General features: G+C 36.8%; 1 protein-coding gene across 27 annotated transcripts in view; it reads left to right on the forward strand.

Moving 5' to 3' along the window:
- Positions 1-23,164, forward strand: part of SGIP1 (SH3GL interacting endocytic adaptor 1) — a 195,438-nt gene that overhangs the window by 157,610 nt on the left and 14,664 nt on the right. For all 27 annotated transcript variants that reach the window (XM_033114770.1, XM_033114771.1, XM_033114784.1 and 24 more), the window contains 2 exons: positions 13,611-13,722; positions 20,199-20,354. In XM_033114770.1, coding sequence (XP_032970661.1) covers positions 13,611-13,722; positions 20,199-20,354 — 268 coding nt within the window. The remainder of the gene's footprint in view (positions 1-13,610; positions 13,723-20,198; positions 20,355-23,164) is intronic.

Consider the following 23,164-nt stretch of genomic DNA (forward strand, 5'->3'; position numbering starts at 1 on the left):
ACTATGTGGTAAGAATTTTATATTCATTGCTTCATGTATTAAATCAAAGATAGATTTGGGGTCATCAAGAGATGGCATTTAAGATAAGGCATTAAGATAAGTCGTGGCCCTTAAGCTTTTAACCCTTTTGTGTTTTCAACTATTTTGCAATACGCATGTGGTAATAATGTCTGTTAGAGCATGGATTTTTTTAGCAGACAGGTTTGCATGAACTTTCTCTTCTGCTGCTGGTGCTGCTGTACTAAGTCACCAGGACAGGAGTGTATATCGCTTGGGGCTTCATTTCCTGCTGGGACACATTCACACAGACAGGGTGTGCTATTTATAATTGTGATTCCTGGTTTATATTCAGAATAATTAGAGCATGGCTTCCCTAAGATCTGATTTAGATGGTTGAAATATGCCTCTGAGAAAACATAAAAGGTTATTCTGGAGCAGTGTTGCAAGGAGCAAGGGCAATGCTAATTTTTCAAGGATGTTTTGGTGACTTTCACGGGTTGCAGACGCCATTGTAAAGGGGAAGTGCAGGAAGAGGAAGAATGAGTATTTAATGTTGATTACTCCTTTCCTTAGATTTTGCCTTGTTTTGGACTGTGCTCACAGCTCAAGTCCCCATGAAACTGACAGCTCAAATAGCAGGTTTCAGGCAGTCAGACTACAACAGACAACATTCCTCATGAATAGAGATTCATGAATATCAGCCCCTAGGGTAATAACTTTCAGTAGTGTTGAATATTGCTGGCGTCCACTTTTTAACTGTAAGAACAGGAACCATTCAAGAAATAAATAAAGGAAAAATGTAGAAACCTCCATGTTATTAAGATCCCAAGATAGCTCCCAATTTCTATTTATAATATTTTGTGCCACAATATCAAAATATAATGCATGCTCATTATAGAAAATTTAGAAAAATAGAAAAGTTTAAAGACAATGAAGTAATCTATAACCTAATAACCAGATAATCACTATTATCATTTTGGTGTATTTCATGTGTAAGATTTATCATGTGTATGTAACCGTGTGTGTGTGTGTCTGTGTGTGTGTGTGTGTGTGTGTGTGTGGTTTATATTTTCATACAGTATATAATTATGCATTCTTTTATGATAATGTCCCCCACTGCCATTAAAACATATTTAAAAATAGCTCATAGTTTGCTGTCTTCTGATCATGAAATTGATTTAAGCACATTACTTTTAAAAATTCAAACAATATGGGAAAATAGAGATTAAAAGGTAAATACAGAGAAAACAGGAAATCCTGCCATGTGCAACAACATGGTTGGATTTTGAGGGCATCATACAAAGTGAAATTAGCCAGAGAGAGAAAGACAAATACTGCATAAGTGATGTAAGTGATATGTAGAGTCTATAAAAGTAAAACAAAACATACAAGTCTACCTCATAGAAACAGAGTAGAAAAGTGGTTGCTACGGGCTAGAGGGTGGGGGAAATAGGGAGACTTGGTAAAGGGTACAGACTTTCAGCAATAAGATGGATAAGGTCTGAGGATCTAATGTATAACGTGGTGACCATAGTTATTGTACAATTGAAATTTGCTAAGAGAGCAGAACTTTAATGTTCTCACAAAAACAATGGAAAATAAAAATAAGTGAGGTGACAGATGTGTTAACTAAATGGGATGAATCCTTTCCCAATGTATATGTATATCAAATTATCACAGTGAAAAAGAGAGTAAAATATAAGCCTGAACTCACACTGTTGAGAGATTAGTTGAGATAACATTTTTAACATTTGGTGAAAAATCTCTCTTTTTGAATTTTTGAAGAAAATTCTCTCTTTATACACATATATCTACACACACACTCTAACACACACACACACACACACACACACACACACTCTACATTTATTTGCTTCCAAGAAGTCACGCACTGAAATATGCCCTCTTGGCTTAATAACAACTTTTCAGGTGCAAAATAAACTGCATTAAATATAGAAAAGCATTTCTTTTCTGACCAACAATAACAGACAAAAACACATGCCACTATCTTCAGTATAACTATTAGAAATGGAGTCTAAACCTATTTCATATTTAGAAATAGAGAACTAAATCACTTCTGGCCATCAGCAGTTATCTTTAATATCACAGTGACTTGATGCTTTTTATTCCACATATTCATAATCTTGACCTCTTCATTCTTTTTGACATTGATAGTTTAATATTGAAAGTCAGTTAGAAGTTTTTGACAGATAGAGTTTTAGCACCTGAGTTATATATTCTTTCATGATGCATAATTCAGTCATAACCTACTTATCTCATCTTTCAAAATTTTGTGGTTTAGGTTTCAGAGAACGTGGCAGTTTCTCCTGCCTGAGGTTGCATAGCCTGGCATGTGACAGTTTATCTTCTGTGTAAAAATAACTTCTCACTTTATTACTGCATCAGATGGAATCTTTTAAAAAAACATTTTAAGAAATAAGCGTCCCCCAAATATAAGTTAAAATTCAATCAGATGAGAGGCTATCAATTCAAGTAACTAAACTCAACTGAGGAGACCATGAGATGAGCTGATAACTCTACTAGTGGTTACATTCCCACAAGTACAAACAAAGACAACAGTGGAACGTGCTCTGTTAGCAGCTGCCAGGTTTCTTTTGACATTGGTTACTAGATGCATCTCAATTTCAGAAATGTTCAAATGTTTTCAAAAGTATGTTTCTTATAATCAAGGAAATAGGTTATGTACAATTTTATGCAAATAGCATATATAGTCTGTTCTGTAACAGTCAGTAGTAGTCATTTACATTTAGTATATGCTGTGTGTGTGCATGTATACATTACATCTATATAACCATGTTAATGTTTCCATAGTGTTATATGAGTATACCTATCTTTTATTAAAGGATATTTAGGTTTGTACCCTTTTTTGCTATTAGGTAAAATGGTGCAATGAGCAACCTCATGTACTTGTCTGAATTTATCCTAAAAATAGAATTGCTATGTCAGAGAATGCACATTTTGAATATTACTACATATTACCAAATGTCTCTCCCAAAAGTTCATACCAACAATATGATTTACAATTTTTCCATGCTCTTACGAACACTGAGTTATGTTAACTGTTTTTACCTTTTCCAATCTAATAGGGAAAATGTGATGTGCAATTGTTTTTAGCTCCATTTTAAATTACTGAGAACTTTTAAATAGCTACATAACATTTCCTTCTGTCATGAATCATGATTTCTTTTCACTTCAATTATTAGGTATTTAAATTGCTCCAAATTGTCCTACATACAATGAACATTTTTTCACATAATTTTTTGGCCTCAAGATATTTTCTTAGAATAGATTCTTAAAATTGAAATTATGAGCTACAATTATGAAACTGTTAAAGGTTCAAGGTACACAGTGGCCAGCAGTTTTCTAAAAAGATTATATCCATTTTTACTTCCACCAGCATTATATTACAGTGTCTATTTTATTATATGCTCACAAGCATGAAATACTGGGTTTGTTGGTGTTTTTTTTTTCTCAGATCTTTTCTAATCTGAAAAGTTAAAAAATCCAGTCTCTCTTCCTGTTGCATTTCTTGGATTACTAGTGAGGCTGAACTTGTTTTCATACATTTTCAGTCATTTACGGTTCTTTAGTGGATATTTTCTTCCTTTTTAAAAATCTTAATTTCTCCCACTTGGACTTGAGAAAGACTCTCACCGGCTAGTAACATGCTAGTGTTGTCAACTCCGAGGCTATCTATACTTTCAAGTAGCAGGCACTTCTCTGAAAACATACACCAGACTTTTCACAGAAAAGCATACTCCACCTGCCCACCTTGCTTGGATTCTTTTTTTGGAACTTCAGTTCTCACCATTCCTTAAACAGACTCCTTGTTCCTTCTCTTGGTGCGCCTGGACCCACGCCACTGTCCCCTATCGTTGTATTCTGGCCTTGCGCCTGTTTCGTTTTAAACCTCACCCAGTCTCTCTCTAGCTTCTCTGACTATGTCGAATCCCCTGGCCATATTCTCCTCTCTCCTGCCTCAGCTCAGGGTCTGCCCACATTGCTCATGGGAGAACACCTATCCCGGCTGGAGCAAGCTCTCGAGCCTTCCTTCCCTTTCCAGTACTCTGTTCCTTTGGATGGGCCATACTAGATATTTTCCCAAGTATCATGATTAGATCACCCATAATTATGGAACCACAGATATTACTCACTCAGTGTAAGTTTGAAGAAAGAAAGAAACTATTATCCTTCAGCAAAAGCAGTGCCTTAAAGTTTCTAAGAGTTGTGTGAGGTGTGTGAGGTCATTCACATCCATGGCCCTTTAAAACTATAAACCAGTGCTTCTCAAACTTTTTTTTCTTTATCCATCCTCCGTTACCCAGGAAGCCTTTTTTAGACCTACGTGTTCCTATAATTGCTCCCCAGAATTTTAATATCACAGATGTACTATACATCTGGTTATGCACTATATGTATATCGATGTGCTTTATATGTAAAAAACTAAGATTTCTTTCACCTTCCCCCAAGAACCAATTTTCAACTTCTTTGAAGGTGACACTGTCCACTGAGAATACCTGTTGTGTATCTAGCTGTACGTTGGAGCAAAGCTTGCTAACATGAATGGGCAAACATTGATAATACAGGGCAAAGCTTGAGAATACAATTGAAGACAGATGGTTTTCAGCCCTTCTACTTACTGCAGAGCAAGTTTCCTTGAGCAAATTATTTAATTTCACTAAACTTCAATTTCCTCACTGGTAAAATGTACATAATAATGGTTTGTACCTTGAAGACATGTCTTGAGAATAGAAGACATAATGCATATAAAGTATTCAGTACAGGGGCCAGCACATATAAATGGTCTACATAAATCTTCATATCATTATTCATATTCTTTGTGGCTCCATGTTCTATCTGGCTCAGCTTCAAATGCTTGATGAAAACTGCTCAGTGCTGCCTATATGAAATTGTCTAGGATTTGGTCATGCGAGTCCTCATACCAACGACATTTCATTATGGCTTTTTCTCCTCCCTTATGTTCATTTTTAATAATAGTCCTCGTGTTGAATATGTTTGATGTGACTTTTTGATCAAAGCAAAGTATAATTTTCCCATTTTCTGAGTCAAACATTATTTTAGGATGTTAATTAGTGCATTAATGTTGGATAATGGTTTCAAAACTATAGGCAAAGACCCAGTTTGAAGAAAATTCTTTGTAAATCACAATAAAAATCTCAGCTGATCATATGTTTCTGGACAGAGTGGAATTTGAAAAGCTAGAAATATATGCCCATGAAATACATATATATATAGAGAGAGAGAGAACAGGAAAGCAGGGACTTATGAAGAGGAAGACCGAAAATAACTCTAATCCTATTTACATACCCAGAAATTCAGTATCCTTTATTTTACTTTATGATAATTGACTTTCTTAAGTGTTCCACCCTCCTTTCCACGAAGGCCAATGTCTTGCTCACTGAAAAGCATGTAACAAGTCTACCTCACCCAGTGCCACAGTGGGACAAGGTGAGACCTAAGCTGCTCCTTGTGGAAAGAGCAGAGTTAAGTGAACCTACATTTGAATCCAGACTTCAGTACATACTGTTGGTGAGGATGTGTGCAAATGACTATCTACTTTTAGACTTGGTTTGTTGATCTGTACTTGTCAGTTGAGGATTTAGCAGAAATAAAATATTAATAACTGAATAAGAAGGAAAAAAAGAAAGCTTACATCATAGCCATTTCAAAAAAAATCAAGAAATTGAGAGGCCCTTAGGAAAATTTGTAAAACTCTCAATTAGTTCTGCAACAATGGCTTGCGTTATGATCATGAATCAAAGCCAAATCTGAGCCTAGATTGGTGTGTAGAGCTACAATAGAATTTTATCAGAAAAATATGCCCTTCCTCAAAATGTCAACACAAGTCGTTTTTATTCATTCTAAAAACCCATTAATTATTTGATTGTATGTTAATAAAATATTATTTTTCACAAATGTAGTTAATGAGAATTTAGAGTCCCAAATCAAGCCTTTTATCACTACATACTATGAAATTTTAGGAACCATTTAAATACGTTTATTTGTAGGTGACTTTTTTCCCAATATTGACTATTCTCTGATAACAAGAATATCCCATATATCATCATATTTAATCCTCACAATATCTGTAGAAAGTACTATCTTCATTTTACAAAATGATGAATCTGAACTTCAGAGAGATTGAGTAATTTGCCCAAGGTCACACAGTAAGTGATAAAGTCAGGATTCAAATTTAATTCAATCTGACTTATTTGTCTTTATCACTGCATTATACAAAATGTACACTATAAATTATCATTGAATATATTTTTTTTTACTAATTCCAACTAATATGATCTGCTTTTTTTAGAAAAAGCTAACCCAAATTCCACTCTCTGCTGCTTCATACAACTTCTGGAATTTCTCCTCTCTTCTTTTATGCATTCTGAGACTTTCTGTTGCTTCCATCTGTTTGTTTCATCTCCTGCACTCTCATTCCTGGAGGCACAGGTCATTTTCCACCTTGATTAGATGCTTCAATTCTACGCAAACCAGCAAAGGCGAGAGATGAGACATCTCTGTTGAACTCGGGATTCATTTGTAAACTTTCTTGTACTTTTACTCAGTTTCTGTACCTGAGTATTTTGCTTCCTTTTTCCCTTGTTTTTGTATCTTTCCGTTTGTCTTTTAGAATCTCACTCTCCCTTCCCCTTTTTCCTTTAACATTTTATGTACACAGTCTATACTCCATACCCATATTCGTGTTTCAATTAACTACTCAGGAAATACTTTCACAAATTAAGGAGCTTATCTTTTAAAGATGTCATACTAAGAATTTTTTTTAACCTTAAGGGGTGTGTGTGTGTGTGTGTGTGTGTGTGTGTGTCCTTGATTGGTAATAAGAGTAACAGAAAACCTCCTTTCAGAAAATATCATCATGCCCTGGTGACCTCGGTGTGCCTTTTTTCATTTCTCAGAACTCCCTAAGTGTGTGTGCCAATGGCTTTTCAGGACTCTGGAATTGCTATTTTGTCAGAACTCCACAAGCTGATGGCAGCAACTAGTCCTGGGCTACGTAGCACAAATGTGCCATCAGCTGCCTAACATAATTTTTTCCTGACTTCTGTGCTCCTAGAGCAGAGTAGGGAAGCGTGTGGGATGCAGATCAGGCAGTCCTATTCAGAATTTGCATCCCAGTTCTGTTCTTACTGCTTACTAACTGGGTGACTATGGGCGAGGCTACTAATGACTCGCAACCTCAGTTTGCGCATCTGTAAAACAGGGATAATCATGGTAGTTGCCTGATAGAGGTATTATCGGGATTAAGAGTTAATATAAGTAAAGCCCCTTGAATAGTTCTTGGTATACAGTAAGAACTGCAGAAGTCTTCGTTGTTGCTTCCCCTGCTTTTATTAGAGTCAGGAGACCTAAGATTGAATTTCAGCTTTACCACTTACTAGCAGAGTGACCTTGAGCTAATGAAATAGAGATAATTATAGTGAACCTCTGTATTCTTTCACTGTATACAGAACATGAAGCCATATTAGTGTTTGATATTTTATTTTATTGAAGGACATACATAATAAATACTGTCTACCTTGAATTCTGCAAAAATGATCATTAATAGTAATACAAAAATTATAATCTTAAACTATTTTCTAACTTTATGTATTGCTTTGTCTTTCATTTGTATCTAATATTATAGCCCCCGCCCATACTATAAGCTCTGCGAAGGGAGGGGCATATCTTATGCTTTTCTGTGTACCCTTCAGCACCTAGTACAATGTCTATTGCAAAAACTCACGTTCGAATAAATCAAAAGACAAACATGCACTTAACCAACTTTTATCTCCTGTTAGTTTAAGCGTTACATCAAGCAACTTAAGCAGATATAATCGCCACCTAGGTAATGCAAAAAATGAAGCATGCACACACAGAATTCACTGTTCTTATGAGAACGGAGCTTTAGTGATGGAAGGAACCTGAAGATTCTGGTCTATCTTCATGCTCAACGAAGAATACCATTTGGGGTATCATTTCCCTTCGTATTTTTGCCGAAATAACTACTCAGCTTCAAAGAACCAACACTAATTAAACAACTTGAGTAAAGCTCACCCTGACAAAATAGCAGCAACACACACAAACGATAGTAATATGTTTTTCGAGTACGATACCATGCTTAGGACTTCATGACTATTATTCCATTGGATGTTTACCACAAGCCTTTAACATAGATATTATTATTATCTATTCTATTTTAAAGATAAGGAAACTGAGTCGCGGAGATTAAATAGCTTGCCCCTGTTCGTACAGATTAAGTGGAGGAGGCAAGACTCTCCGTCAAGTCTGTATGACTCTAGAGCCCAGGCTTCCTTTTGTTGAATCATGGAACAGTACCCCTATACTGCTTATTTGGCCATTAGTCTTGCAATGAAATGATCTCAGAGTTCCTTCACTTTACTATCTTCAGTTCTTGTTTGCATATGTTATTGTTACTAAGTTTTCCATGTGTTCATGTCTTATTTCCTGAGAGGTTACATATTTATGTCTCCACAGCTTATTTCCTGTTAGAAAGTTGTTCCCACTGTTTAAAAACTTGTAAATATCTCAACCAACTTGAAATCATAGAATTCTAGCACAGAGGTATTATGTGTTCTATCGCCTTCATTTTATAGTTAAGAAAACCTAAAGTTAATTGACTTGCCCAAGGTCACAAAGCTATGAACTTGCAGGTCCACGACCATGAACTCTGCCCGTGCATCAATGTCTGGTAATATTACTTCAGATATTTGAAAATAGTTTCCAGGACACTCTTAGTCCTCGTAGGCTATGAGGTTTGAGTTTTTCATCATCTTAGACACTCTTCTGGTTTTAACCAGTTTTCCAATAATCACGTTAACAAAGATTCTCTAAGGTACTGCAGGAGAACAGAAATGTTCATTTATTACTGATGGCATTTTCACTGAGTATAATCTTTATGTAAAATAATCTGACACTCTTAGTAGTCAGAAATTTGTATGCCTTATGGTTTGGTCACCCACTTTGTAATAATAAGACTATATCTTAAAGAAATAATTAGAAAGGAAAGGAAAAAAATTTATACAAAGAGGGATTTAAAATAATTATTATCTAGAAATGGCTCAACATTTGGAGAATGTTTGTAGAATAATATATACTTATCAAAATGATATGTAGACCAGATAAAAATAAAGAAAATTATGTAATAAATGAAAAAATAAAATAAACATGACATATTAATTGCACTGTATAGGAATAAGAAATTAGAATTATAAATTGTGGATCCTTTAAGGTAAAAAAAGTTCTTGGTAAAGTTTTGGTATTTTTTCCTTTCCTGATATTATTAATTAAATCTACTAAAAGGACCATAGCGCCCAGAGGTGAACATAGCTAGAGTATAGGGTCATTGGAGGGAGTGGGGGGAGATGTGTCATGAAGGATAGATCTCGTCAGACTGCATGTCTTAGTCCATTCTGGCTGCTATAAAAAAATACCACAAACTGGGTGGCTTATAAACAACAAAACTGTATTTCTCACAGTTCTGGGGGTTATAGATTCCAGGTCAGGATGCCAGCACGGTCGCGTACTGGCGAAAGCCCTCTTCCACGTTGCAGCCTGCCAAAGTCTAGATGTGTCCTCACATCGTGGAAGGGACAAGCTAGTTCTCTGGGGCCTCTTTTATAAGGACACTAATCCCATTCATGAGTGCTCTTGCCTCGTGAGCTAATCACCTCCCAAAGGCCCCACTGCCGAATACCATCACCCTGGGCATTAGGTTTTCAACATAGGAATTTCGGAGGTATGTAAACATTCAAACTATAACAATACAGATAGTCTTATACATCATTACACTGAGGAGTTTAGTCTTTAGCTTGTGCATAAGTGTTTTGATTGCCATCTGATTAGCTTTAAAACAAAGCACACCAACAAGAAGCAGTAAAACCATCATTTCTAGTGATCTATTACTCATCCACTGATGTGGCCCAATAAGCAAAATATTTGGACCCCAACAATAGAAATTTGAGTATCAACTAAACCCCAAAATATTTTTTCACCTGTTCTTCCACCAAACCAGTTTTCCCCACATCACAATTGTATGATAACATTTTAATCTTGATACATAACAATTTCACATTTGTTTTTGCAGATATTTTTCTTGTCAATTCCAACCCAGAGTGCTAAAAGTTTGAGATAATTTTGAGCACTTTCAATGAGTCTTTCATTATTTAAGATAACTTCTGTAGTATCTTAAATTGTAATAATAATCATAAAAAATAGCTAACCATTGGTAAGTGCTTACTATGAACCAAGCACTGGGCTAAATACTTTACCTCATTTTATCCTCAGAACAGGCCTACAAAGTGGGCATTATTACATCGTCCCTGCCTAAGATCATATAGATAAAAAGGGTCAGAGACAGGACTCAGTCCCAGGTATTTTTGATGCCAAATACATGCTCCCAACCATTACAATCCAATATTTCTGAGAATCTTTTCCAGTCTTATCCAAGGCACAGAAGAACCCAGACTAAGATCTCGGAGATGGTATGTTAGAGACTTCCTTCCCCGTGCATGTAAAACCTCTGATTCATGTTCATTGGATGTTGTGACTTATCTAATTGTCAATTCACTTGATAAGACTATTGCCTACCCAATTTCACTATTTTATCCACAAGACTCTCATGGAAGACTATTAAATGCTTTGCAGAACTGAAAAATATTATACTTGACATTCCCTTTATCTACTAACATCTGCATTTCTTACCAATTTTATCTTTTTCTTTCTAAGATGTCTTCTCACCTACATTATTGTCTCCCTCACTAAATTATACACCACACTATAGCTAGAGTGAGCTACACATAAAGTCAAGTCACATTATAATTGCCCTATTTCTAATACATCCAAGGCCTCTATCTTCCACAGAGTGTTCTTAACTTCAGTTCCAGGACCCCCAAGGACTTCAAGAAATTTATAATTGTATTTCAATATGTATATGCACTCTGCTCTGAAAAGCATCCATAGATTTGTATTAGATTATCAAAAAGTACTTATGATTTTAATGCTTATAAATTACTGATAAAATAAAGAGAAATTTTCCTAAAGATCTATACAAACCTTTTCATGACCTAATTCCTACCTCTGCAGCTTCATCTCCTTTCGTGTCTTACCTTTTAATACCCACCTCATCGTCACACACACACACACACACACACACACACACACACACAATGCCAGCTATGCTTCCTGTGGTTTCTCCAAACACCTTGTGTTCGCCCAGCTCCACCCCTATGTGCATGTTAGGCCATTTCCCTTCTCCCCATCCTGAGGTCCTATTCATTGTCAAACCTCAGCTACCATATCACCTTTTCCACGAAACCTTCCCTGACCTATCTAAGCAGCATGAAGTGCTTTCCTAAAGCTTTGTCCGTACCATTCTTAAAACATGTATCAAACTGTCTAATTATTTGATTACAGATCTAGCTATTCCTTCACAATTCAAGTTCCAGTGATATGGTGACTAGATATGATCCTGATATAATGGTGAGAGGCCAGACCTCTCACCCAGTTTTAACTAACAGTTAGGGAAACTGTTCTACTTCAGGAGAATGGCTTAGTAGGTGTTCAAGAAATATGTGAACTAATGAGTGAACAAATAAAGAGAGCAACACTGCTATGAAATAATGACCTTTGTTTGGTGTGCCTTCTTTATTTCTAAATATGCATAAACTTTACCTTTTTAAGATACAAAAATGGATAATTCAACCTGTATTTAAAAAAGGTCAATGTAATTCTGGCTCTGTTTTAATGACTGTGGAGGTCCCATAAAAGAAGTTCATGTCATAGTTTCTTCTTTCTAAATGTTAACAGTCTTTCGGGCAGCAAAGTCTTAGACATGCTCCATCTTAAAACTCATTGTTGTACTTTAATCATTTACTTGCCCTCCCATGGTGCTGTAATTCACTATTATGGCAGCAAAATAATATAGTCCTCAGAGGCGAAACTTTGAACTTATACATATCTGAGTACCAATCTTAAATATTCTGTGTACCAGCTGTGCAAGACTGAGCAAGTTGTATAAACTCTGAGCCTTGGATCTATCAACTGCAAAATGAAGATAATGCTTCCTTGATGTTGACACAGATAACATGTAAAATGTGTAGGGAGTATGCAAGTAAGAGTGATGGAGGTAATGCTGGTAGTGAATGCTGATGATGTTGATGCTGACGATATTAGCATGTTGAACTGTAATTCCTGGAGGACAAGGATTATGTTTAATTTATCTTTGAATCCCCAGCACCTACCACAGCACATGATACGTAGCATGGTAAGCAAATGTTTGTTAATGATTAGTTACCAAGTACTAGATGTTGAAAGCCAAGGAAAGACAAAGAAGAGACAAGCGTGAACTAGAATTACCAAGAAAAACTGTACGGAGGACAGAGATAGACAAAGGGTAGGTTTTTTTTTTTTCATAGCCAGAGAAGAGGACAGAAGTTACTGAAGGTAAAAGAAGAGAAACGTAACATGTAATCTGTGGTGGGGTAGGAAAGAGCAAGTGTTTTTGTTTGATAGTAACAGAAGCCGTGAGCATGGAACATAATCAAGTACTTTGTGATGAATCTTTGAAACTTTAAAGCTTTGCTGTTCAGTACCATGCTTAGGAATGAATAACAAAGACAGCAATCCTAAATCTTGCTGTTTTTGGAAACCTCAAGTTATATAAAAACCATACAAGAAAATGTTTCATTTAAACAAACTGTAGTATATCATAGGAAAAACTTGAAGTTTATAGGGTGGCAAATCTAGGTTTGAATTTTGTCTTTGCCACTTAACTAACTGTATTGCCTTGGGCAAGTCATTTACCTCTTTGAGCTTCAGTTTTCTCTTTTATAAAATAGGAATACTAATGCTTATCCCACAGGGCTGACGTGGGGTTGAATGAGATCATTCTTGTAAGGTATCCAGTGAAGTAGCAGGTGTTCAATAGGTATGAGTACTACTGCTGTTTTTAATAGTGTGCTGTGATGCATTGATGTGTTTCTGCCAAGTTGAGGTGTACGTTTTGGTTGTGTATTTTTTGGACATGTAAGCTTGAGCCTACTCGATCTGAGTATAATTGGGAAATTATTCAGAATTGTTGAAATGGAAATAATCCAGGAAAGGACAATGTGTGACATGGTACCCCATGGCTGTTTGTCTCTGTAAAATGAAGAAATGATAAACATTTTATGGACAATTGTATAGGGTGGATGCTCAAATAGGAAGCTAATGATTTTCTTTATTAAACTACCTGCTATGCAAACTGTCATGCAAATACTGCCTTATGTTTTATACAAAATCATGAAAACCCCTGTGACTTTATTCTTCTGCTTGGATTTTTTTTCCTGTGGTAAAATACATAGTTGAATTAATTTCAGTTGTGTTTGTCTGTAAAGCAGCCAAATATTTCTTTTTAAATACTTGAGCTCTATGTTGAATATACAGTTATTGTTCTGAGCATATTTTTATTTTCAGTAATAGATTTCATTCTTTAATCCTTCAGTATAATTCCACATATACTAAAATGTCTTTTATGCCCATAATAAATTAAAGTTCTTCATTTCATGCAGGTTCTTCCAGGGGACCCAGCCCCCTAACCATGGGAGCCCAGGACACCCTCCCTGTTGCAGCAGCATTTACAGAAACGGTCAATGCCTACTTCAAAGGAGCAGATCCAAGCAAGTAAGCCTGGGGCTTGGTCCACTGTATTCTCCAAGCTCTATCTTATTCAGTGGAGGACACCCTAAATATAACTATTTCATTCTGTACCCTAAAGCCAAAAAAAGTCCAGCTAACAATAACAGGTGTCATTCCTAGAATGGAGAAGAAGTTTTAATTAGGAGTTCTAATTCACTGCTTTTTTAAAAAAAAATATACCAAAATAGCCAATAATCTGGGTAGTATCTTACTACCCAGAATCTCAGATTCAGGTTTGGTTGCAAGTAACAGAAAACCCTGACTCAACTGTGTCAACAGAGAGAAAATTTATTATCTCACAAAAGTAAATGTCCAGATCATGTCTTTTACTGTCTTCGTCTTTCCTGAATGGTAATCACCTACATATAAACTGAAACAATGGTGCATTGGAATAAGAATGTGGGGAAAAAAATCTTCCCATAACACTCAGATTAGTAAGAGGACAAGTTATATGTTATCCTTACTAAGGAAGAACTGGCCAAAAAAAAAAAAAAAATTATAATCACAACAAATTAAACATTCTAGGTAAAAAAAATGTACCATTCTCTATTTACAAGAACTTGATTTCACTTATATCAGTACAAACTGACAATGGACTTGACCTGAATGTATATGTAATATGATTAAACATTTTGCCTCTCTATGCGGAGTTCCATGGAAAGGATTCAAAAAATGGATTCCCTGAAATTATACTGTATATCTTTTGTGTGTGTGTGTGTGTTTGTGTGTGTGTGTGTGTGTGTGCATATGTGCACTTATACATAGAAAGGGTCTACAACATTCATCAGTTTCACAAAGGGGTTCATCTCACACACACACACACACACACACACGTTAAAAGTGATTATTGGTCTACACTAAAAACTGAATACCTAAGTCAAATTGGGTTTCATGTATATAAGTTCATGTCTGAGTTTGATGGGTAAACAATAAAAGATAAACCTAGGTGAGAAAAGAATCGCTCTTTGTTTTTTACTTGCAAGGCTTAGGGCTTAGAAAACCATAGTATCTATGGAAATAATAATGAGAGAAAAAATGTGCATATAGAACACTAGGCTCTTTTATAAAAGTTTTTGAAACAGCGACAAGTATAATTAGAACTTAAATTCCCACATATATTTTAAGTGGGGATCTGTATGACTAATCATGAATTCTCCTTACACTTCAGAAACAATAGTTTTTAAAAGTCTGAATCTAACAATATTTTGCTGGGAACCTGATATAATTAGTAGCTCCACCTTTAAGTGTCCCACCCATCCCCTGGGATCTATCAGCCATCCTAAGTGTCATGTCCCTTTAAATGTCTGTTTTAGTCTAAGCCCAGAGATTTGTAGAGAAACCAACACTGGGGCCTGTGGTGTCTTAGTCCACTTGGGCTGCTACACTAGGACGCCATAGGCTGAGTCGCTGATTTCTCCGAGTTCTGGAGGCTGGGAAGCCCAAGGAGCTGCTAGATTCAGTGTCTGATGCCAGCTGGCTTCCCGTTTCATAGACAGCCTTTCACCATGTAACTTCACATGGTAGAAGGAGCTCGGGAGCTGCGTGGGGTCTCTTTATAAGGGCACCAACCTCATTGTTGAGGGCTCCACCCTCCTGACCTAATCACCTCCCAAAGGCCCCACCTCCAAATACCGTCACATTGGGGATTAGGTTTCAATCTATAGCACTCAGGTTTATCCCATGTCCTTTCTCTTTCATCTTCAGGACAGGAAGTGCACTTGCCACATCCACATGTCAATAGACATCAAAAGCTACCTAGTACAGAGGTATGAGTTTGAACTGTTAGAGCAAATAACCACCATGAGCTTAGGTTGTACATGTGCTACATGGTATAAACCATAGTGCTATAAACTGAATATTTGTGTCCCCTCCCCTCTCTTTCCCAGTTCCTATATCGAAACCTATATTGGCACTCGAGCCAAATTAATATTATTGCTTTTCCAATGCCTTTCCCAATTAAGTGAGGCTTTGACTTGTGGATGACTGCATGTATTGAGTGTTTTCAGTTATACTGCCATAAACAGTTGAAGTATATGCTGTCTTGGTCGACAGGAGATTCAGTATATTTCATTGAAATTATGAGATCTAAAATTTATGAACAGATCATGAAGTCTTCTAAATTTAATTGCACCACCAGGCAGTGAATCATTTGATTGCTGTTCATTTGTTATTCACTTTCAAGGAAAGAACTCAAGTTCAAAAGTTCAATCATGGGGTGAGGAAGGAAGGAGGAGGATAAAGTCAAACACACAGCGCCACATAGAGAAATAACGCGGCAAAGGCGTGTGGATGGAGTTGCTTTTGCCAGTGGTTCCCTCTCATCCTGCATCATAGGCTTCCCCATTTGTGTTCAGACGATGCATTGGAAAGAGAAATCTATTACTCTAATTATTTTACACTATGATATATAATCCATTCAAATATAGGTATATTTTTCCCTTCAATATTCAGACACCTATAACAGTGTCTGTAGGCCCTTTGAAGCCAGGGGTTGTGTTGCTCATTTTTAAATTGCCTTCCCACTCAAATAAAACAATTTACATAGTTAGGAGTCAATAAATGTTTATTGACTTGAGAAATACCACCTCCTCCCCTTGCTGACTTGCTTTCAAAAGAGACACTCTATCTCCCACCAAGATACCACTTCAATCTCATTTTGAGCAACCTGGAAAAGAAACTGAGCAGATTCCCTCCCAATTAACAAGAATTTGAGCCAACATTGCTAACAGTGTGCTGAGTCATGGTACATACCGAAGTCTAATTAACAACTGCACTAATTGTTTTCTTCTAGAGTTGTCAAATAATATTCTGCATATCCACATAGTGAAAAACATGAAGCGTAGACTCCACTTGAGGGGAAATCCAGACTCGGCACCAGTTCAGCACTAGTAAATCAAGCAAGGTTTATGGATCTAAAAGAGAGAGGAGGAAGACTGGGAGATGAGCAACATTCTTCAGAAGAGATGGAGGTGCAAACTTCCAGAAACCAGAATTCCATTCAGAGCAGTGCAGAGTTATGGATAACAAATCTGAAGGGAAGAGGGAGCATATGGCAACTTTAGGAAGCTCGCCTGCCCTCCAGCTCTCTCCCAAGCCAGCTTTACACATACAAGCCTATAGCAGCTCTTCACATAACCTACCTTGAATGTGTACCCAAGACCATCTCACCTGAGCCACATGGCTCTCATTAGTCACAGTTACATAGTCCACAAGGTGCTATGGGGCAAAGACGTGATGCTCAGACGTGAGCAACATTTTCATTTATTAACCTCAATTTCCTCAGAATGTGCAAAACTGACCGTAAAGTTGTAGAACTAGGACAAGGGTCAGTTATCCAGATGAATGGGGAAGTCATAAAGAGGTTCACTCATTTTAAATATATACTGTTTCCCAAAGAAGATTCCTTTTGCGATTTCTGCTTCTGGCCAAAGTGGAGTAACAGGGACTTATTGACCCTTGCACCTGAAAACTCCTCAAAAGCTGACAAAATATAGGAAATAATGATTTGCAAGACACTGGACCTCGGGTGAAGGACAGTGACCCCTGAGAGGTCAGGTATGCCATATGATTGCCCCAGCTTACTTTCTTGAGAGTTGCCACACCGTGGCATAAGGAGAGCCCAGCAGACTACCAGCTGTTCATGGGGAGGTGTCTCCCTGAGGCACACTCCACTACAAAACTGGCTGAGGTGGATGTCAAAGGAAGCTCGTGGCCAGTAGGTACTTCTGTCCACTGTCCACTGCAGAAGCTGGCTGTGGAGAAGGTGAGCACATGGCAGGAGCTAGAAAACACATATGCATTGCAGGATCGAGGCGCTGGGGCAGCCCAGCCGCATGCACTGCAAGAGCCAGATGCTACGGAAGCTTCTGTGCTGCTGGGAACTAGCAAAGCCACATGGGCTGCAATACCCACATACCAAGAGTGCCACATGCACTGCAAGAGCTACCGTGTTTCCCTGAAAATAAGACCTAGCCGGACCATCAGCTCTTATGCGTCTTTTGGAGCAAAAATTAATATAAGACCCAATCTTATTTTACTATAAGACTGGGTATAATATAATATAATATAATACCAGGTCTTATATTAATTTTTGCTCCAATAGACGCATTAGAGCTGATGGTCCGGCTAGGTCTTGTTTTCAGGGAAACACGGTAGCTACACACAAGCTTGGAGCCTGCCTGGCAAGCACATTGGAACCAGGAAGGAAAATCCCTTCTTCCCACAGTGTCTTCTAGCACCCTCTCCTGGCAAAGCTTAACATGGTTCCTGTTACCAAAGGGGAAAAAAATATATAAAGGGCCCATTATTAATTTTCTCGGAGCAGGCAGTAAAGGGTGAATTGGAGTTACACTGATGTTATGTAAAAATTGACACAGTGGTTCTAAATTTCATATGGAAGTGCAAAGGCCCTACAATAGTCAAAACAACTTTGAAAAGGGACAACATTGATGGACTAGTACTACTTGATTTCAGAACTATTATAAAGCTTGATTTATAAAGCAGTAAATCAAGATAGTGTAGTATTGATGTAAAGACAGACAAAATAGATGAATGGAACAGAATAGAGAGTCCAGAAATAGATCCACACATATATGAACAACTGAATTTCAACAAAATTGCCAAGTGGAGAAAGAACAGTCTTTTTCTCAACAAATGGTGCTACAGCAATTAGATATCCATACCCACACACTGAAAAAAATGAACATGGATCCATACCTCACACCTAATACAAAAATTAACTAAAAAATAGATCATAAAGCTAAATGTAAAACTAAAAGTAGAAAACTTCTAGAAGAACATATAGGTGAAATTTCTGTGACCTTGGGTTTGTCAAAGATTTCTTAGGATTCCAAAAGAATAAACTGATTAGATACAACCCATAAAAAATAAATGGATGAATTAAAAACTTATGCTCTTCAAAAATACTCTGAAGACAAAGGAGTAAAACCAAGCCACAGACTGGAGAAAAAATCTTGGCAAAGCATGTATCTGATAAATGATTTGTGTCCAGAATATATAAAGAACTCTCAAAACTCAATATGAGAACAGAAAACTCAATTTAAAAACTTGGCAGAAAATTTGAGCAGACACTTCACCAAAGTAGATAACTGATGACAAATAAGCTCATGAGAAGATGCTTTAGATCATTAGCCATTAGGGAAATACAAATTAAAACAACAGTGAGATACCACTGCTCATCTGTTCGAATGGCCAAAGTTAAAAGGACAAATCCTACCAAATGTTGCCAAGGATGTGGAAGAACTGAAACTCTCCTACACAGCTATTTTTCCACGTTAGAAAGATGCATATGTGATCCAGTGACTCCACTCCTGTACATTTATCCAAGAGAAATGAGAGCCTATGTCCATACAATGACTTGTTCACTCATATTCATCACAGGTTTATTTGTAATAGGCAAAAACTGGAAAGAATTCAAATGTTCTCCAATAGGTGCATGGACTTAAAAAAAAAAAAAAAAAAAAAACACCTATGGTATACCCATGTGCTACCCAGCAATAAAAAGATATGAACTATTATTGATGCTCATACTACATGAATGACTCTCAAAATAATTACACTAAGTGAAAGACTCCTCACCCACAGCACATACTTTCTGCTTTGTTTTATATAAAATTCTAGGAAGTACAAACTAATGCATAGTGTTGGAAAGCATATTAGCAATTGCCTAGGGATGGGCAGTAGAAAGATGGAGGGCAGGACAGAGGGATTACAGAGACCCATGAGGAAATATTTAGGGATGCTGGGTATGTCCATGATCTTGAATGTGTGATGGTTTTATAGGTGTATGCTATGTCAAAACTCATGGAATTTTATACTATAAATAAGTGCCATTTGTTATATGTCAATTACACCTCAATAGAGGCCTTTTGTAAAGAAAGGATTATTCTTGCTTCCAAATTATCACCCTATTGTGTTGCCTTATGTGTTAACTGATTTTACGATTTCAACCAAATAGACAAGTTAATGGAATGAAGATCTAGTTAAGTGGGAAGCAAGAAGTTTGCCTCAGGAGCACATAAAAGAACATGCCGCAGGCATCAGTCATGTCGCTCAGAAAACTAAAATAAGTCCCAGTGAATAGTGTGATAACATTGTGCAATTTAATACCTTCAAATATGCTGCCCAAATTCAGAAATCAAAGAGAGAGAGAGAGAACCACCAGAATAGATGATTCTGTTTGTGAGCTGAACATACAGACTTTTCTACAGAAAGAGAAAAGCTGCACTTTTCTTCTTGTAGTTCAAAAACACGTTCAACAAAATAGCTACTTTTTTTGGATGTGTTGAACCATTGAGTCTAAGAAATGATTTAGTAGTTGAAAGCATCTCTTCTGCTGTGTGATACTGTTACGTAAATCTTTTCTCTTCCACAGCTGTTTTGATTCACAGCATACTGACCTGGGCTTCCTCTCTTTCCTCTCATGTGTTTTGATATGCCAGATGTATCGTGAAGATTACTGGAGAAATGGTGTTGTCCTTTCCTGCTGGCATCACCAGACACTTTGCCAACAACCCATCGCCAGCTGCCCTGACTTTCCGGGTGATAAATTTCAGCAGGTTAGAACACGTCCTGCCAAATCCCCAACTTCTCTGCTGGTAAATATATTTTGCACAAATTTTTTAGAGTAATGTGTAGCTTAGCACTTTATGCTTAGATGAGGGAGGGATATACCTTAGCAAGGGAGTAGTGCTATAGAGAAATTACTGCTACTCAGATATGTGAGTAGATTCAAACCCAGAACTTTGATCATCTGTCCAAGATTTTTGTGTGTGATTGTATGTGGCTATCTCAAGTGACTAAAGAGACATTTAGAGCAATAAAATCTGTATTAGTGACAATTTATTTATTGTTTGCTGTACTTATCAGTAGACAATGGATGAGAATGGTGGGAAGTGAGCCCAATAAAAGGAATAAAATTCATTTGTTGTATTAGCATCTTTTAAAGGCAAATGATATTTAAACTGCGAGTTACTCTTCACATAAGCTTGAAAATCTTTTCTGTGAAATATACAATTTTATTGTAATGGTAATTGCTTTGATAGAACTTTACATATGTGACATCAGGGTAGCTTTTGATTTATGTAATTATACTTCTTCACATTTTCTGTTAAATCTGAATATGATGTTTTTATCATACATATGCACATGTATGTTCACACAAACATACACATATGCATGCTATTAAAAATGATCAACTGTACAAGTTAATTATTAGCAATGGATGAAACTAAAGGAGTTACTTGTTTTGTTTGTTCATTCATTGTTTTATTTAGAGTCCACATATAAATGAGATCATATGGTATTTGTCTTTCTCAGTCTGACTTATTTCACTTAGCATAATACACTCTATGTCCACCCATGTTGTCACAAATCATAAGATTGCATTCTTTTTTGTGGCTGAATAATATTCCATTGCATATATGTACCATTTCTTTATCCAATTGTCTATTGATGGGCACTTAGGTTGCTTCCATATCTTGGCTATTGTAAACAATGCTGCAGTGAACATAGGGGTGCACATATCTTTTCAAATTAATGCTTTGGATATCTTCAGATAAATACCCAAAAGTATTTGCTGGGTCATGTGGTAGTTCTATTTTTAATTTTTTAAGGAGCCTCCAAACTGTTTTCCATAGTTGCTGTACCAATTTGCAATCCCACCAATAGTGCATGAGGGTTCCTTTTTCTCCACATCCTCACCAACACTTGTTTGTTGATTTATTGATGATGGCCATCCTGACCGATGTCAGGTGCTATCTCATTGAAGTTTTAATTTTCGTTCTCTGATGATTAATGATGTTGAGCATCTTTTCATATGCCTATTGACCACCTGTATGTCCTCTTTGGAGAAATGTCTATTTAGATCCTCTGCCCATTTTTAAATGGGATTGTTTGTTTTCTTGGTGTTAATTTGTATGAATTCTTTATAAATTTTGAATATTAACCCTTTATTAGATGCCTCATTGGTGAATATCTTCTCCCATTCAGTAGGCTGTCCTTTTGTTTTGTTGATGGTTTACCTTGATGTGCAAAAACTTTTTAGTTTGATGTAGTCCCATTTGTTTTTCTTTTGTTTCCCTTGTCTGAGAAGATAGATAAATATATATATAACTAAGAGCAATGTCAGAGAGTTTACTGCCTATGTTTTCTTCTAAGTGTTTCATGGTTTTGGGTCTTACATCTAAGTCTTTAGTCCATTTTGAATTTATTAATGTATATGGTATTAGAAGGGGTTCGGTTTCACTTTTTGCATCTATCTCTCCAGTTTTTTCGACACCATTATTGAATAGACTGTCTTTACCCCACTGTATATTCTTGCCTCCTTTGTCAGATTAAATGGCCATCTAGGCATGGGTTTATTTCTCTATTCAGTTCCATTGATCTATGTGTCTGTTTTTAGGCCAGTACCATACTGTTTTTATTACTACGGCCTTGTAGTACAGTTTGATATCAAACAGTGTGATACTTCTAACTTTGTTCTTCTTTCTGAAGATTGCTGTGTCTATTCTGGGTCTTTTGTGGTTCCATATAAACTTTAAGATTCCTTGTTCTAGTTCTGTGAAAAATGTCATTGGTATTTTGATAGAGATTTCATTGAATCTATAGATTGCTTTGGGTAGTATGGACATTGTAATGGTGTTAATTCTTCCTATCAAAAGGAGTCATTCTTGACAGCTTTCTCTCTATCATCAAGTCCTAATATTCCATTTAAAAGTTCTTCTCTAAAGTGGCCACTTTTTACCTTTATCGTGACCTTCCTTGTCCAAATGATCTCTGTCATTTCACTGGGCCACTACACTTGCTTCCCTCCTTCCTATCCTGCATGCAATCTTGCCCCACTACTACATTTTTCACACAGCAGCTGAATGACCTTTTATGAGGTAAATCAGGTTATCCATGCTCATCACCGTCTGGTGGCTCCACAATGCATCTGTAGAATCCAAACTTGTTACCATTGCCTTTGAGGTTCTGTGTCATCCACCCTTGCCTGTTTCTCTGTCCTCATCTCCCACCATCTTGCATCAGAATCCTTATAGCTTCCGCCAGACCTACCAGTCTCAGACTGAGTCCTTTCCCACAAAAAGGCTTTGTGTGCTTGTTTCCTCTGCCGCCAGTACTTTTTCCACCCTTCTTCCCCTGACTCCTACTCATCCTTCAGATCTCAACTCCTCTCAGCTTCCTCCAACCATCCCAACTCTCCTCCCCACCACCCACCATTCCTAAATTAAATCATGCCCCCTTGTTATTCTTTCTCCAGGTACCTTTTGTCACACTTACTAAAATTAACAATTATATATCTATTTGTGTTTCTTCATTTATCCATCTCCCCTACTAGACTGTTGTAAAAACCCATGAGGGAATGAAACACATCTATTAGTTCACCACTGTATCTTCAGTACCTTCC

The sequence above is a fragment of the Rhinolophus ferrumequinum genome, chromosome 9 (genome assembly GCF_004115265.2).
Source record: "Rhinolophus ferrumequinum isolate MPI-CBG mRhiFer1 chromosome 9, mRhiFer1_v1.p, whole genome shotgun sequence".
Taxonomy (NCBI): Eukaryota; Metazoa; Chordata; class Mammalia; order Chiroptera; family Rhinolophidae; genus Rhinolophus; species Rhinolophus ferrumequinum.